Here is a 14,784-nt window from a genome sequence, read left to right as displayed (position 1 = left end):
GAAAGATATGGAGTGATTCTATTCTAGTGCCGGAAACCACACGTTTAGCTGCGTTGCATGAATTTACTAAATACTATTATTTACTTTTATTACATTTTAGAATAATGAGAGATTAGAAAATATCAATAAAAGATCTGAATAAGAAAAATATGGATTTATTATCATTATACATTCGTTATTAGGTCAAGGATTATTGCAAAAATAATACAATTCCGTTGAATCACTTTTGTCTAACAATTCGAATGGAAAGAAAACAAAAGCCTAGTTTACTATTTTGAAGTAAAAATAAAAGCATTGGTCTACATTTACATTACAATACGCCTAAACTATCAACATTTATATGATAAGGTAAAGTGGACCCAAATATGGTCTAATTTTGGGACTATCCTAATCATAGAAATCGGAATAATATTATGAGCCTAATACTAAATACAGAAGAGAAAGAAATAAGAAAATGTATGCCTACCAAAATAATTCTCATTTCAATTTGAATTCTGGCAACAAAATAAGCGATACGAGATTTAAATTTCTTTTTACAGAACTTTCTTATTGAACACAAAATAATAATAATAATATGAAATACAACAATAGATTCTAAAGGATGGACTTTTGGAGCACCTAAAAGCAACATTAAGCTCAGCAATATTAAACTATCAATATATTCAACTATTCATCTAGATCAATATATTCAACCCGTGAAAATCATGAGCGCAATATCACAAAATATAAATTTTATTAATTGTGCCAATTTACTGCACAGTGCGGTACTAAAGCCTTCTAATTTCTCCAGTGAAAAATAGAAATTTTCTTTATGTTTAAATCTGTATACGATTTTGTCGATATTTAAAATGTGATCGGGATTAATAAGCGAATTCAATAAAAAAAAAATTATGATTACGTCTGTCCGTCTATTGCTTATCACTAACTAGCTATAAATTTGTGATGTACCTACTTTACTTTTATCAACCATACATTAAGGAACATTGTGTTTCTCGTATACGTGTATTAAATTGCAATTATTAAAAAGTAAATTGCGCTTTTTAATAAAACAAAAGATAGTAAAAAATATATAAGTAGCTAACCTCTTGTTTTGTTTTATTTATCCGCATAAAATAACTACCCGAGATTTTTGGAAAATCAACTTGCATGAGAATGGTTCTAAATAAGTATTTATTTGCTATATTAGGAGTATTGTCTATATTTTCTATTTGTGTGACCTAAAGTCATTATAATATTATACAGATATTATTGTATATTGTTATGAAGTAACCCAGCTAAATCTGGTTTTTACTAAACATTTAGTGCAACATTGAGCTTGTAAGGCAGCTGAAAGCTGAGATATGTATTGATAGAACAAATCTAACTATTGAGAAACAAATAATAAACGAAGTAATAATGAAAGTCTTTCATAAAACAGAACCGAAAAAAGTGCTTATCATTTCATATCAAAAAAAAAACCCAAGGCAAAAACTTGGTTACATATTTTAAAATAGCAAATCTTAAAACGAAATGGCAAGCATAATCATTGAATGAAACATACTGTACAATATTTCAAACAAATAATCAAAGTTTTACTACACTCAAAATCAGGCACATTGTTTTAAAAACGAGTTCAGTATAGTATAAAGGTTAAAATTTACAACCTGGTAAATCAAATAAGAATTTATTGCGATGGAGCTATTATATTTCACTTAAAGATCTAACTGTGTTTACGATACATAACACGAACCTGTTTTTTATCACATTCAAAAAACAGTCTTGAGAAGACTAGGTCGTCTATAAAATTTGCAATAATGTTACAGTAAATAATTGTAACTTATTTCTATAATAAAGTAATTTTATAACTAACATAATAAAATACATTCATTATAATTCTTTCAATCAACTTACAGTTTATATATATGGTGTTCTTTGTTGATAAATCTGGTTCACAATCAATTACATTAAAAGGAGAGCTGTGCATTAAATAAAAATGCAGCTTGCTCCTTATTAGGTCCCGCAATAATGAACTTTATTTCATAATAGAATAATTGACTACGAACTAATTGGTCTCTAGATTGCAAAAAAATAAATAAAACTATGTAGATAAAAAAAAACATTGGAAAAAAATTTGGGTTAATATTTCATAGACTAGGTATACCACCATTTTGTGTTAAATCTTTCCAAGAAGGTTGTAACTATACTAAATTAAAACTTGACGTGTGCGAAATAAGGTTTTAAATAATTGTTAACATCTTAACATATTTACATAAATCAAGTCTCTTTCCCAGAGGGGTTGGCGTTAACATTTTAACATAGCTCTGTTAAACATTCCATGGATGTAACCCCGAAGCAAAGACTTAACATACTTGTTCTCAACTACAATAATTCCGTATTATATAGGCTTAAATTGTGTTCACCAAATGTCGTGGGCAATTCTTCTATCGCTGTACCTAGAGGTAATGTTCTCAACCTTCTTACTATTCCTTGGGAGGTCTTGTTCTAGTTGAACTATCTATAAATGAACAGGACATACTATTCACAAATGTGAGCAAAACAAAAAAGGAGGCCATAGTCGATATCGATTGTATTCAAGATAGCATCAACAAAGGTCCATTATCAGTCGAGTGTCAAGTCGTCATCTTACGCCTTTTCCTTCGCCTTGCCGGACATCCGGTCGATGAGATTCGTTATCATATCTGCATCAACTAGTCCGATGAATTTGTCCACTATAAGTCCATTGCGGATGGCTATGACCGCTGGTACGGCTTTCACCTGAAAAGATTTGGTTCAGTTCATGTTTTTTTTTGTGGTGAGACTTACCTCACGCCGTTCCGAAGATACCTTCGGTTCCGAGGTTTGATCTTCTTATGTTACTTGTGAATAAACTACAAAAATAACAGCACTTCTACCGCTGTGCCGTTCACATCATAATAAAAAGCAAAACAGTGATTTGACGCGCGTGCTAGGTAGAAGTACTACTTAAGCTCTTTTTCACTTTATCTCTATAGAATTCTGCATGGATGCCAAATAATTTTAATAGACATTGATAAATACCTCAAATGTGTGTACGAGGTCAGCATTGTCCTCCACATCCACAATAGCCAGATCCAAATTGCCAAGCGGTTCAATGAGCTCCTTCAGCTTTGGAGTAAGGATCTTGCAAGGTTCACACCAATCCGCGTGGAAATTCACTATCACTGGCTTGTCATTATTCATTACCTGAATTATATTAATCAATTATTTATGAGTGTAATCTTAAGGGAAACTATATACCAATCATTCATTTAATCACGTCTTTATTCTTTAGTCGACAGAGCCAGCAGTATTGAAGTTCAGCTGTTAGGCTTAGTGATAGAATTGAGATTTAAATAGTGACAGGTTGCTAGCCCATTGCCTAAAAGAATTCCAAGTTTATAAGCAATAAAAAGACCAAAACATTTCCTGTCACTTTTGGGCAACTCAATCATAATAGGGTTAGTCTTGGTTGCATCTTATTTATGAAGATGAATGGGGGTGCATCCATGACCATGGTCCTAGATTTTAGGATAACAGTTCATATGAAAATCCATCACTCCATTCATTACATGTATTGATTTTGTAACTGATTATACACTATCATAACACAACTAATTAATAAATAATTACATTACAAATAATATACTACATTCTTTCTTATTGATGAGACTTCATTCATGCATACTTTATCAAAAATCAAACTGCATAATGACACCTCATTATGTCTTATGATAAACTAATAACTTAAACTTATTCCAGCTCAAAGTTATCTGATATAGGTATTCTGTATTCAAGAATTAGCACTCCCTGTACCATGGCAGGCGCGACATTGTTTTTATCGCACGATAAACTACCGCTGTCCCTAATCACGTCTTAATAAAAAGCGAAATAGCGATAGTATATCGCGCGATAAAAAAGCGTCGCGTATGCCATACAGGGAGCAGGAATGCATTTTTGATTAAATTGTTATAGAAGAAAAACATTGTCTTATTTTGGGGCTAGCTCAATCTGTGTTATTTGCCGCTTTATATTTATTATTATTATATGTGAAAATCTCCTTTAAGTTTATAAATTATACTTTAATGGTGAACTCACCTTATTAACAAATTCATTATTATTTTTAACTAAAATAGTTTCATTGTGGACTATAGATGTGGAGATTGGGTTGCCTCTCCTTAATTTAGCTAAACTCCTGACGGGCGATCCCAGGCCTCGACATATAACATTAGACATGATCTGAAACAAAGATTTTGCCTCCCTAAGTAAACTTACTTAACTATATTTTATGACCACAATAATTTTGATAAATAATTTATGTGTCAGGGCCACCAGAGCATTCAAGATCGACTGCCGACCCTGCCATATGACTAGGTTGTATAAAATTAATTATATGCAATAAACAATTATCTACTGATAGCTTATCCTTAGTTTAGCAGATCCATGGTAAAATTTTGGCAACATAGAAAATATCTTAAATTGCTAGCATTTTCTATTGGCTTCACTCATTTACCAAAATATTTTCCTATGTTGATAGGCATCAAGGTCATTAAAATGTTAGCACATTTATCACCAACAATCAAAATCTTCGGTTTTAATAGGTACTCATGATTGTAAATATACAAGATGAATATAAGCATGAATATTGCATACCTAACCTACCTAACTTGTGGCAAATGGAAAAATGCATTATCTGCCGACCCCTCCGAGAATTGGCTGTGATATAAGTATGTTTGCACATAACTACATGAGTAAACAAATGTTGAATAATACTTAAGTCAATAAAGGTGATAACTGATATTAAAATAGTCTGCACTGCAGAACAATGATAATTTGTAAGACTTCAGTTTCTGATAAAAATTTAAATAGGTATACTATTCAGTTAATTTTTATCATGAAAATTTTGACATCAAGAATTCATTACATTAGTGTAACATTTAACTAGAAAAACCAAGTTTTAAAAATTCAATAATATAAAGACTAAAAGAGATCCCCCTAAAAGCTTTGTAAAAAGAATATTGCATAGTCCTGTAAATAGACAATTATGTTTCTAAGTTGTAAATCGGCAAAGTATTTTCATAAGTTTCTCCCAAAGGTGCATGGTCTAGGCAACAAACAGATAGTTTAATATCATGAAACCGAATCATAAAACACCAATACATATTTTTTCTACATTTAAAGACACACTTAATTTAAGCCAGGACAAATAACAAATCTTATTATCTTAACACATCAAATTGTAAAATGTAGCTAAAATAATTGATTAATAAAAATGGCATAATGAAAACAAAAATTACAAAATCCCATACAATTTGAAATGGGTCTTTTCTTTTTCTCAATAAAATGACTTAAGATTTAATTACATTTTATTGAGATAAAAGAAAAGACCCATAGCAAATCTCAACTCACCTTTTAAAAGTTAGTAAAGAGTACCAAAACTTGTTTGTTTACGAGTTTCAATCGGCGCGAGGCATATGTACACAAAATAAAATACTGAACCAATTACACAGCTAACAAGCAGTAACGAGAGGATCGCGTATCGCAAAACAAACAAATGGTCATAAAAGTTGGCACTGTAATCATGTACGTCCCCTTTTGGCAGTGATATCAGCACTACTGTAAGAACCAAAGACACGCCAACGGATATTTTCCCCACGTAATGACCAGTTCTTACTGATACCCAACATAGCATTAGCGTCATAAACCACAATATCGTTAGAAAATAAATGCCCACACCAAAACTGGACATATTACTCGCAGTAATTTAAAAAGAATACACATGATAATGTTAAGGGGCCATGCAGTAGGATTGATTTAGGTACCTATTTACGGTTTTTTAACTGATGAAACGTCTCATATATATTCACCACAGCTTTGCTTAATCCCCTTTCAGTTTTATCACCCAGTTTCAAACAAAATTCTCCAAACAAATCATCAAAATTCAGACTCAATTGACCAAGCAAGACGACCTTTGACTTGACTTGCTGAACTGACACACAGATAATACATAAACTGACATCAATCAAATCAAACCTGACATGAGAGAAATATAGAAATGACGTTATTTACGTCAGCGCGTAAGGTTGGCAATGGTCTTTACTCTTTGGTTGTATAGGGTTATGACGCACTAGTGAATAGTTTTAATATTAATTATACATACACATCACACATATGGTCACGTCTATATCCCATACGGGGTAGACAGAGCCAACAGTCTTGAAAAGATTGAATAGCCACATTCAGCTATTTGGCTTAATGATAGAATTGAGATTCAAAGAGTGACAGGTTGCTAGCCCATCGCCTAAAAAAGAATCCCAAGTTTGTAATCCCTTAGTCGCCTTTTACGACATCCACGGGAAAGAGATGGATGTTGATTTTTTAATTATAAAACATTTATGACGTCAAAGGAAGGTTCATGATGCGAACTAACGAACATATTGTGACGTCACTATTAGTATTGTTTTGGACTCGCCCGATTAATGTGTTATGTATTTCGTTAAATCTCACGCAGATGCGAACCTAAATGAATGACACTAAAATAAAAGTTAGTGCTCATGCTTCTTTAGCGCTAGATTTGTATCTTAGCGACAGAGGTTGCGTATGAACTAAACTGCAAAGGGCCTATCCATTGAAAGTGCTGTTATATCTTGTTCATCAACTTTGACCATCGACAAGTTACATACAATATTTTTTTATAATTTTGTCAGGTTGTCAGTACTAGATCAGTCAGTCAGTCAGTCAGACTAGTGATAGTGACAGTGAATGAATTTTCTGGTGCTGTTTGTTTCTGTCAATTTAATTTAGAAAGGTAAGATATTTTCTAATTATTCTCTATATTTAGTTATAATTTAAGCTTAATTTAGTTAATAATTGCATACTTTACCTCTTATAGAAGTTTTCGTTCCAAAATATTACAATTGTATTCTATAACCGTAAATCAAAACGCCATTTTTCGTGTTATTCCTATATCTTAACAATTTTTTTTACCTTTAGACGCTTGAATTACCTTAGAAGTTTTCGAATTCTCCACTTATATGCAGCGGACAAACTTTATTGTTGTAAAATAGTGTTAACCGTATTAGTTTCAATTTTATAACATACATCATTGTTCATTTTGTATTTGATGACTAATCCACATTTTAACAAGGTCTAATAATTGCGTGCGAAATTAAAAGGGTGCGCTGTGTTTTATTATAATATATTTTTCAAGAATATCTGGCTTAAGCTTTGTCCCCTGTGTGATATTTTATATTCCTGTTTATCTTCTGAAAATATACCACCTTATCTTACGATTATCTCTCAATAAGCTTTTAATATATTTGAATGTTGTTTATTATAATAGACTTAATTATTTTTTTACCTAATTAAAACATTAATTATTTTATTAATTAATTTATCATATTAATAATATATCTTGTCATGAAAGAAAGCACCTACTGAATTACATTAGATTTTTTGTTCTGTTAAGTAGGTAGTAAGTAGTTCTGTTAAGTAGGTACTAGTACAAACATCTCAGATGCTTCATAACAATAACCAAGTAAAAAAGTTAAACACAATTATATATTTTTTTTAATATACATTTTTTTTTCATCCTTATTGAAATGTTTTTGTCTTTCTGTAGTCTATTGTGTCGAAGATTATGCTACTGAAATTATTTTAATTAAAAACAAAAACTAAATTAGCATTCACTTTGACAGTCTGCATGGGAAGACATGCAGTTGGCACACACTGTTTTTTCTTTGCTACTGGTCATGTAAGCTCAAACCAAACAAATTGAATAAATAAAAAAAATTTAACCTCAATAGGTATTAAAGAAAATCTAGAAATTGCCTGTTACAAGTTACCCAAGATAGCTGCAGTTTTTCCACACTGTTTTGCAATATATTGTTGTGACTGTTCATATTACATCCAATTAGAATTGAATCCAATTAAAATTGGATATAAGTTTTCACTATTGACGTCACATCACTTAAATCTAATAATATCTACTACCACTTTCAAAGCACATGTGTATTTTCACAGACCAGCCCCAAGACCTTTGTTAAAATGTCAAAAAAATCCTTGATTTCCTTCCTATTGGATCACAGATAAGACAGCAAGTAAAAAAATGTTTTTTATGTTTAAAAGGTGTTTAACAAATTAATTAAATGTAAAAGATTCCTATTTATAAATAATACTGTGATGTAGAAAAATACAATGCGAAAGCTTAAAATCAGTGTAAAGATTCCTCATCAGGCCATTATAGAAAACTCAGTAGCCAGCCGCCACAGCTCTGCCTATAGTACATATACATATCTCCTCTAAATAGCATTAGACACAATTGTGATGAAACTTCCAAAATGTTCCAAGAAAAGTCTTTTTTAATGGACTTCAAGTAGTTTTACAAAGCTATATGTTTTCAGATCACCTGGACTGATTTAGTTTAGTTTAATGGTGATCTCATAGGTTAAAGCGCCTCTTTAAATTAACAATTAGTTCTGATGTTTCTTCAAAAAGTTCTTTTTTAATCCTAGACAAAAGTCTAGATAAAAACATAAAATATTTTTCGCATACATCTCTTGCTTCTTCCTAAGTTTTTTGAGTTCCTCAAGATGTAAAAGGATTCATTACTCCTGTGACAGGTGAATTCATAGGTGTGTCCATTTTGCCGTAGCTAGTCATCTTCCTGCTCGCTCTCGCCTTGGGGCTGCCCTCGCGCCGAGGTCACGGCCGGCGCATGCGCTTGTCCGGTGACAAAAACCCTACAGGTGTACCTATAATCTGTTTATTTTTGAACCGGTTTTTTTAAAGTCGGGTCGAAAAGGTCGTGAAAGATGAATGTCAAAGTCAATTCTTGATCTGAATCTCAACGCCATCCAGCTAACCGTGATGTTCGTGTTTTTGACGATCTATATTTTAATGTGTAGATTTTAATAAAAACCTCAAATCTTTTGTGCCAGGCGTAGTCGGCAAAATTCTTTTACGTATTACTAAAGAGATCCAAATTTTTTTACACACATACAGGATCAAATGGTTCATCCGATATCTAGAATTAACCTGAGAAATAAAAATAAAACAACGTTCTTCTCACAAGCAGCCAAGAATTTAATCTAGAAATCGTTTTATGCAAACTATTTTCTTCTTCGCATCGCTGCCCCAGACAGAATGCCGGCCGCCGTCGATGAAATAAAACTCGTTGAAGTTGCCGGATTGTCGGTCGGTGGTTCACCTAGAGGAAATTGTATAGGCACTGCACAAGGACGTTAGAATAGAACATTTCAATAATATTAATGTATGTAGTTATTGAGATCTTTTAAGATACATTACACTCAATCAGTAAACCAGCTAAACGTCTTGTGACTTTTGGCTCTGTATAACCTACGCCTTATGTGTTTAATTTACGACATATTATTATATTTAAAACAAGTTGTACTAAGACATTTTAAGTCTTCTTTTTGCAGGCTCGCGACAGAAAAATGACCTATTTTTTTTTAAGTTCACTGTTTCCTTCTTCGTTCGTTAAGTGTTTTTATAAAATTTAAAAATTCTAACGTATTTGGCTGAATCTGACATTAAAGAAAAAATAAATATGTTTACCACAGTTTTGAAGCAACTGTCACTTTCTGGTTCAGTGTCCGCCGTTATCAAAGGGAAAGTAATGAGTTACCTTGAGTTACGAATAAAATAGAAAGGCTCTCAAAGGCTTAGTCACCAAATTTCTAATTCTTTTTGATCTCGTTTACAATTTGAAACCTACAAACAATTTACGCCTTTTCCAGAATTTACTCAGTCTAGTGCAGAGCTATAAATAGTCTTAAAATATAGTTAAAAATCTGATAGATTAAATCATGGGCTTCCTTTAAGAGAGACCCATCTCAAATCCAACCAGTTTACTGATAGCCTGCAGGAGCTCATTGGTAGATCAGTGCCATAAGTCTTATATGAGACGATAAGCATTGCAACTCAGGATTTAATAGGTCATGTTTAGATGTAGGCTACTGGATAGATATTTCTTCTACGTACGTAACCACCACAAACTTGTCACGAAAGCACTCCAGGAAGCTCGATCCGAAATTTACATTTTAGTTAAAAAAAAGAATTTTATATAAAAAAGTCCGTTCTAGGCTGGAAGGCTGCGACCCATTGAGTTATAATTAAAATCAATTGCCTCCAATATGATGAAGATGGAAATTGTCTATCATAAAGCTATTACGGCTTGGTTTGCTTCCAATAATTGCAGCGAAGATGGCTTTTATAGGTCGCTTTTGATTTATTGCCTTTACTCTACGACTTTTACTTTTGTTGTCGATTTTTGTTATTATTACGGCAATTTTGTATTCATTATTATGATAGCCATCATTTCGGGTTAAAATTGTGGACATGTGATGGATTTCTCCAAATTATAGCCGAAGTATAACGATGACGTCGTAGTTTTGTTTTAAAGTCGCAAACTTAGTTTCATATGCTGTTTACTAGGTAGATACATGGGCTAACTTTGAATAATTTTGTGATATAAGTTAATTAAAATTATAAAACAAGCCTATTTATATCTAATTGAAAACTGTGCGATTGATCAACATGACGAATAAATACTACAATAAACTTTCATGGAATTATAATTAAAAGGTGACTATTTTATTATATCTGTTGCTGTTCTATTTATGTAGTGATAGATACGATAGTTTATCATTTTGTGTCCGATGTATTTAAAATGATTACTGTAAGATTTTTATAGTTCAATTTCTTGTCCTATAAGCGGGCTTTTTAGTTTTAATGGCTGTATATGTATGTATAGTATATTTTATACATTACCAGACATATTCTCTAAAGCACGGAAATTATTTTCTGTTTAAATTATATTATGACTTTTATTAAGTCAATAAGAACAGAAAATTTTCCAATAAATCTCCGTCTAGGAAACCCGTAATTTCGTAGGGTTGGGTTAACTAGACCGACAAAAATGTTGAGACAATAATGAAAATTTTAACAATACCCAATTACAAAAACAATATAATTATCGCTATCATATGTATAAGTTCAAGCAATCACCCTCACCCTTTATCGTAGTTCGTAGCTACAATCGGGCTCAATATATAAAAGAAAACATGTCTTAAGTAATCCAGTTTTACGAGACTGGCGAGATGCTGTTAACAAGTCTGTGAGTCACCCTCTAGCCCGGTCAATGATACGGACAAGTCTATTCTTCATTTCATTAGGATAAATGTTTATATATAGGAAAGAAGTTTATTAATTAGAATGAGCTAGCCCTGCAGAAAGTTCGAGACTTGTGTCGTGGGATACTACAAAGCTTAATGATACTTTATTTTATCCAGGCCAATCCGAATGAGGAATACTTTCTCATACGTATAAACTCTTGATAAATTAACTCTGATTGTGAAATATCACAAAAACAACAAAGATGAAATTTTCGAGAATTAGAAAACGTGTTACTCATTTAAAACACTATATGTCGATATCTTGGTGAACCACAAGATTAAACTATGGCAACGGGTAGCTTTTCTCTCTAAGTGCTGCGATTAACGACCAGTCATTAGAGAATATTATTACTGATTACAGCTCTATATTAGTGACCGTATTTACGAAGAACTAGAAGGAAAGTGCGGTGATAAATACTCGCAGCTATGATGTTGAGTCAAGCTATTCTAACTTAGGACTTGGCAATAAAAAGTGTAGATATTTTCCAAAAGTACCTAGTCCGTTTGCGAAACCTATATTAATCGACAAATAAGTTGTTATTTGTATCTTAGGACATTTGTAAATCGTCCATGATTCAATTGCTCTCTCCCAATGACTCATTAAACCAATCTACAGCCTTGGCCAAAAGTATTAGGCACCCCCAACTTTTATTAAAATAATGAAGTAAAACAACTTTTATTTTCTATATTTATTTATTTCTTAAAAATTAGGTTAATATAAACAAGAAAAGCTTAAAATCTAGTAGGTCCACCTTTAGATTTTATTACTGCACTGATTCGAGCCGGCATGCTGCATACTAACTTTGTACAGTCATTCCTAGAAATACTGTTCCATTCTTAAACTAATGCATTTTTAATGCACTTTTTGATGAAATACAATGCTCCTTGATCCTCTGCTTTAAAATACCCCAAAGATGCTCAATTGGGTTGAGGTCTGGAGACTGCATCGGCCAATCCAGCACCTCAATATTATTTTCAACAAACCAACGCATCACAATCCCTGACTTATGACACGGTGCGTTGTCTTGCTGAAAAATGACGCCGTCTAGGTTGGTGTCACCGTAAATGCTTATTAGCGATGGTATTAGAGGAGTTTTGAGTACTTGGATGTACTTTTCACTGTTCATACGACCTTCACAAACAAACATTTCACCAACGCCATCGGCAGCCATGCAGCCCCAGATCATAATGCTACCTCCGCCGTGCTTGCCAGTAGGTACAACGCAATCTGCATGGTATTCTGTGCCCATACGTCGCCTCACAAAGGTCACACCCGGTGTCCCAAAAACCTGGTTGAGGAAAAAACAACACCAATTAGGAAATTGATTATAATTTGTATTATAAGAGTGGAACTAAGAAGGAAACGTTCTTAATTATAAGAAAACTACTAGAATTGACTCACCTTAAAGTTAGATTCATCAGACCACACCACATTAGCCCAATCTTCCTCTGTGAAATGTTGGTACTGTAAAGCTATTCTAGGCGCTTCTTTTAATTAGTTTCTGACAGCCTAGGCTTCTTCCTGGCTTTGCACCCTTTTAGGCCTGCTTCCCCGAGTCTTCTTGTGTCGGTTCGCGAACTTATTGACTTTCCAGCTTCATCTGACAAGGCAGCAGCAAGCGCGGATGAAGTTTTCTTCCTATTTTTCAGTGACTCTCGAACCAATTTTCTATCTTTGCGATCCGTAGTCACACGTTTTCGGCCTGCTCGTGGTTTGTCGTCGTGGGTACCGGTCTCAGTAAACCGTTTGATGGCCAACTGTACAGCGCAACGCGAACATTTCACCAACTTGGCTATTTCTTTCTGGGATCGCCCTTGTTCGTGTAAAAGTTCAATTTTCACTCGATTTTAAATAGTAATTTTACTTTTTTTGGGCATTTTAGAATTAATATGATGTCAATTTGTCGCTCAAAAAAAATTACAGCTCGTTTACTAGTTGAAGACTAGAACACAACTGGTCATATAATCACTGATGAGATTACAAAAAACTGAAATCTTTTGTTTTCGGTGACCAGGGTTTTTCATGACCTCAAAATATGCCACCTACTGTGCCAGGTAACGTTTTATGACCCTGACAATACATTAAAGATAAGTATTTATTCATTGTTTCAATAGTAAACATGCATTGTGTATTTTTAAGGGGTGCCTAAAACTTTTGGCCAAGGCTGTATGTCGCACTCAACGTTAGTTTAATTAAAGTAAATATTCAATTGGATTGGATAAAGATATCAAATGCGTTATTTTATTTGATTTTACCTCAACAATAATTACATTTAAATGCGCTAATGTTGCTTACTGTGTAAAATTTTTCTTAATTACTTCTAATTTAGTGAAAGTGACCATTTCTTAGAAAAGATTGTTTTACTTCAATCATTTATTATCTAAATTATCTGCTCAGCCCTCAGCTTTATGCATAAGTTGTTTTGTTATCTATAGAATCAATAGTGAGAGTAAGTTTTTGTTACATCATGAATGGTCCCTTTCACGCGGTGTAAAAACATTGTATATAGGAAATAATTGTACTGGGAAAATAAATTTCTTAAGTTGATATTTGTATAAAATACTTCCAGTGGTTTGTATCCTGACCGAAATTTCCATCAATAGTTGTTGACGTAAAGCCTTCGATTCTGTTGTATTGTTTTCGTTAATATTCCGTGCGCTCGTTTGTATTGAACAAAGTGCACGCAATATGCTTTTTGTGGCTGTTACAAAGTGCGCTTGCAATATTTATTTCAATTATTATTAAGTATGGGAGTAGAACTTGTCCAATTAATGTGTAATTTCAAACGTTTTAAATTTGTTTTAATGAGCTTTTGGTCAAACTAACGAATTAATGCAAAACAAAGTTTTATTTCTTCTAAATTTAATTCATCTTTATCTATTCTCAAAGTACATATCCAAGAAATAAGATCTGCCTGATATAGATCATTAAATGGGATCTGATTACTGTTACGTGTTACCGTCTGTCACAGCCAGGTATGCTTTCCAAAGGCTTTGAACTGGGACAGAAAATATAATTTTTGGATTTGTTGTTACTTCACTAGTCATACTGGCGTCTACAGTATTGATTCCTCTGACCTTGTACCTTGCCTTACGTAATTCATTTCAAGGGTATTCTTCTCATCTCTCTTTACCTATTTTTGTAAGTTTATTATTTCTTTTAATGACTTTAAAGTTTTAGGCATAATTTTAAAGTTCATAAAATGCGGCTCCATCTATGCCACCGAATTTTGAGAAAAGGTAGATATTTTTCTATTTAACAATTATATTTTAATTCTGTAATTAAATGATTTGTGAAGTACGCAGTTCTTAATTCTAAGCATCTCGGTAGACGAACTATTATAAAATCTAATATCTGGTTCGTTAATGTCCTTATTTGAAGAAAACTCTGATACTGATCTCGTTTTCATTACTATATATATTATGATTATTAATTTGCTCAGGATTCTCGTTGACCTCCTGCACTGTTTTGTGTAGTGCATTATCAACTTGCACAACTGCGCATGTAGTGGTAAGGGGCGTGGGCAGAAGCGACGCGGTTGGGGTTGCCACCCCAGTTAAGGCGATTGGAAAACTTTAGGGAGGTGCAATGATA

General features: G+C 32.9%; 2 protein-coding genes across 3 annotated transcripts in view; one reads left to right on the top strand and one right to left on the bottom strand.

Moving 5' to 3' along the window:
* Window positions 1–139: 139 nt before the first annotated feature.
* LOC106141724 (thioredoxin, mitochondrial) lies at window positions 140–6,009 on the bottom strand. 2 transcript variants are annotated; one of them, XM_060948171.1, is made up of 4 exons: window positions 5,817–6,009; window positions 4,093–4,233; window positions 3,037–3,201; window positions 140–2,754 (listed from the first exon to the last, which is right to left on the bottom strand). In XM_060948171.1, the coding sequence occupies exons 2-4, from the start codon at window positions 4,228–4,230 to the stop codon at window positions 2,623–2,625; spliced, it is 435 nt and encodes a 144-aa protein (XP_060804154.1). In that variant the 5' UTR covers window positions 4,231–4,233; window positions 5,817–6,009; the 3' UTR covers window positions 140–2,622. The 2 variants fall into 2 exon arrangements, with proteins under 2 accessions (XP_060804154.1, XP_013198812.1); XM_013343358.2 differs by lacking the exon at window positions 5,817–6,009 and adding an exon at window positions 5,404–5,808.
* A 708-nt stretch (window positions 6,010–6,717) lies between these two features.
* Window positions 6,718–14,784, top strand: part of LOC106136324 (kinesin light chain) — a 39,672-nt gene continuing 31,605 nt past the window's right edge. Inside the window, exon 1 of the mRNA XM_013336840.2 lies at window positions 6,718–6,802. The gene's annotated coding sequence lies outside the window, so the exon portion shown is untranslated. The remainder of the gene's footprint in view (window positions 6,803–14,784) is intronic.

Source organism: Amyelois transitella, chromosome 15 (assembly GCF_032362555.1).
Source record: "Amyelois transitella isolate CPQ chromosome 15, ilAmyTran1.1, whole genome shotgun sequence".
In the NCBI taxonomy this organism is placed as follows: domain Eukaryota; kingdom Metazoa; phylum Arthropoda; class Insecta; order Lepidoptera; family Pyralidae; genus Amyelois; species Amyelois transitella.
Note: the sequence above shows the minus strand (reverse complement) of the source record. Positions and strands in the feature narration are given on the sequence as shown.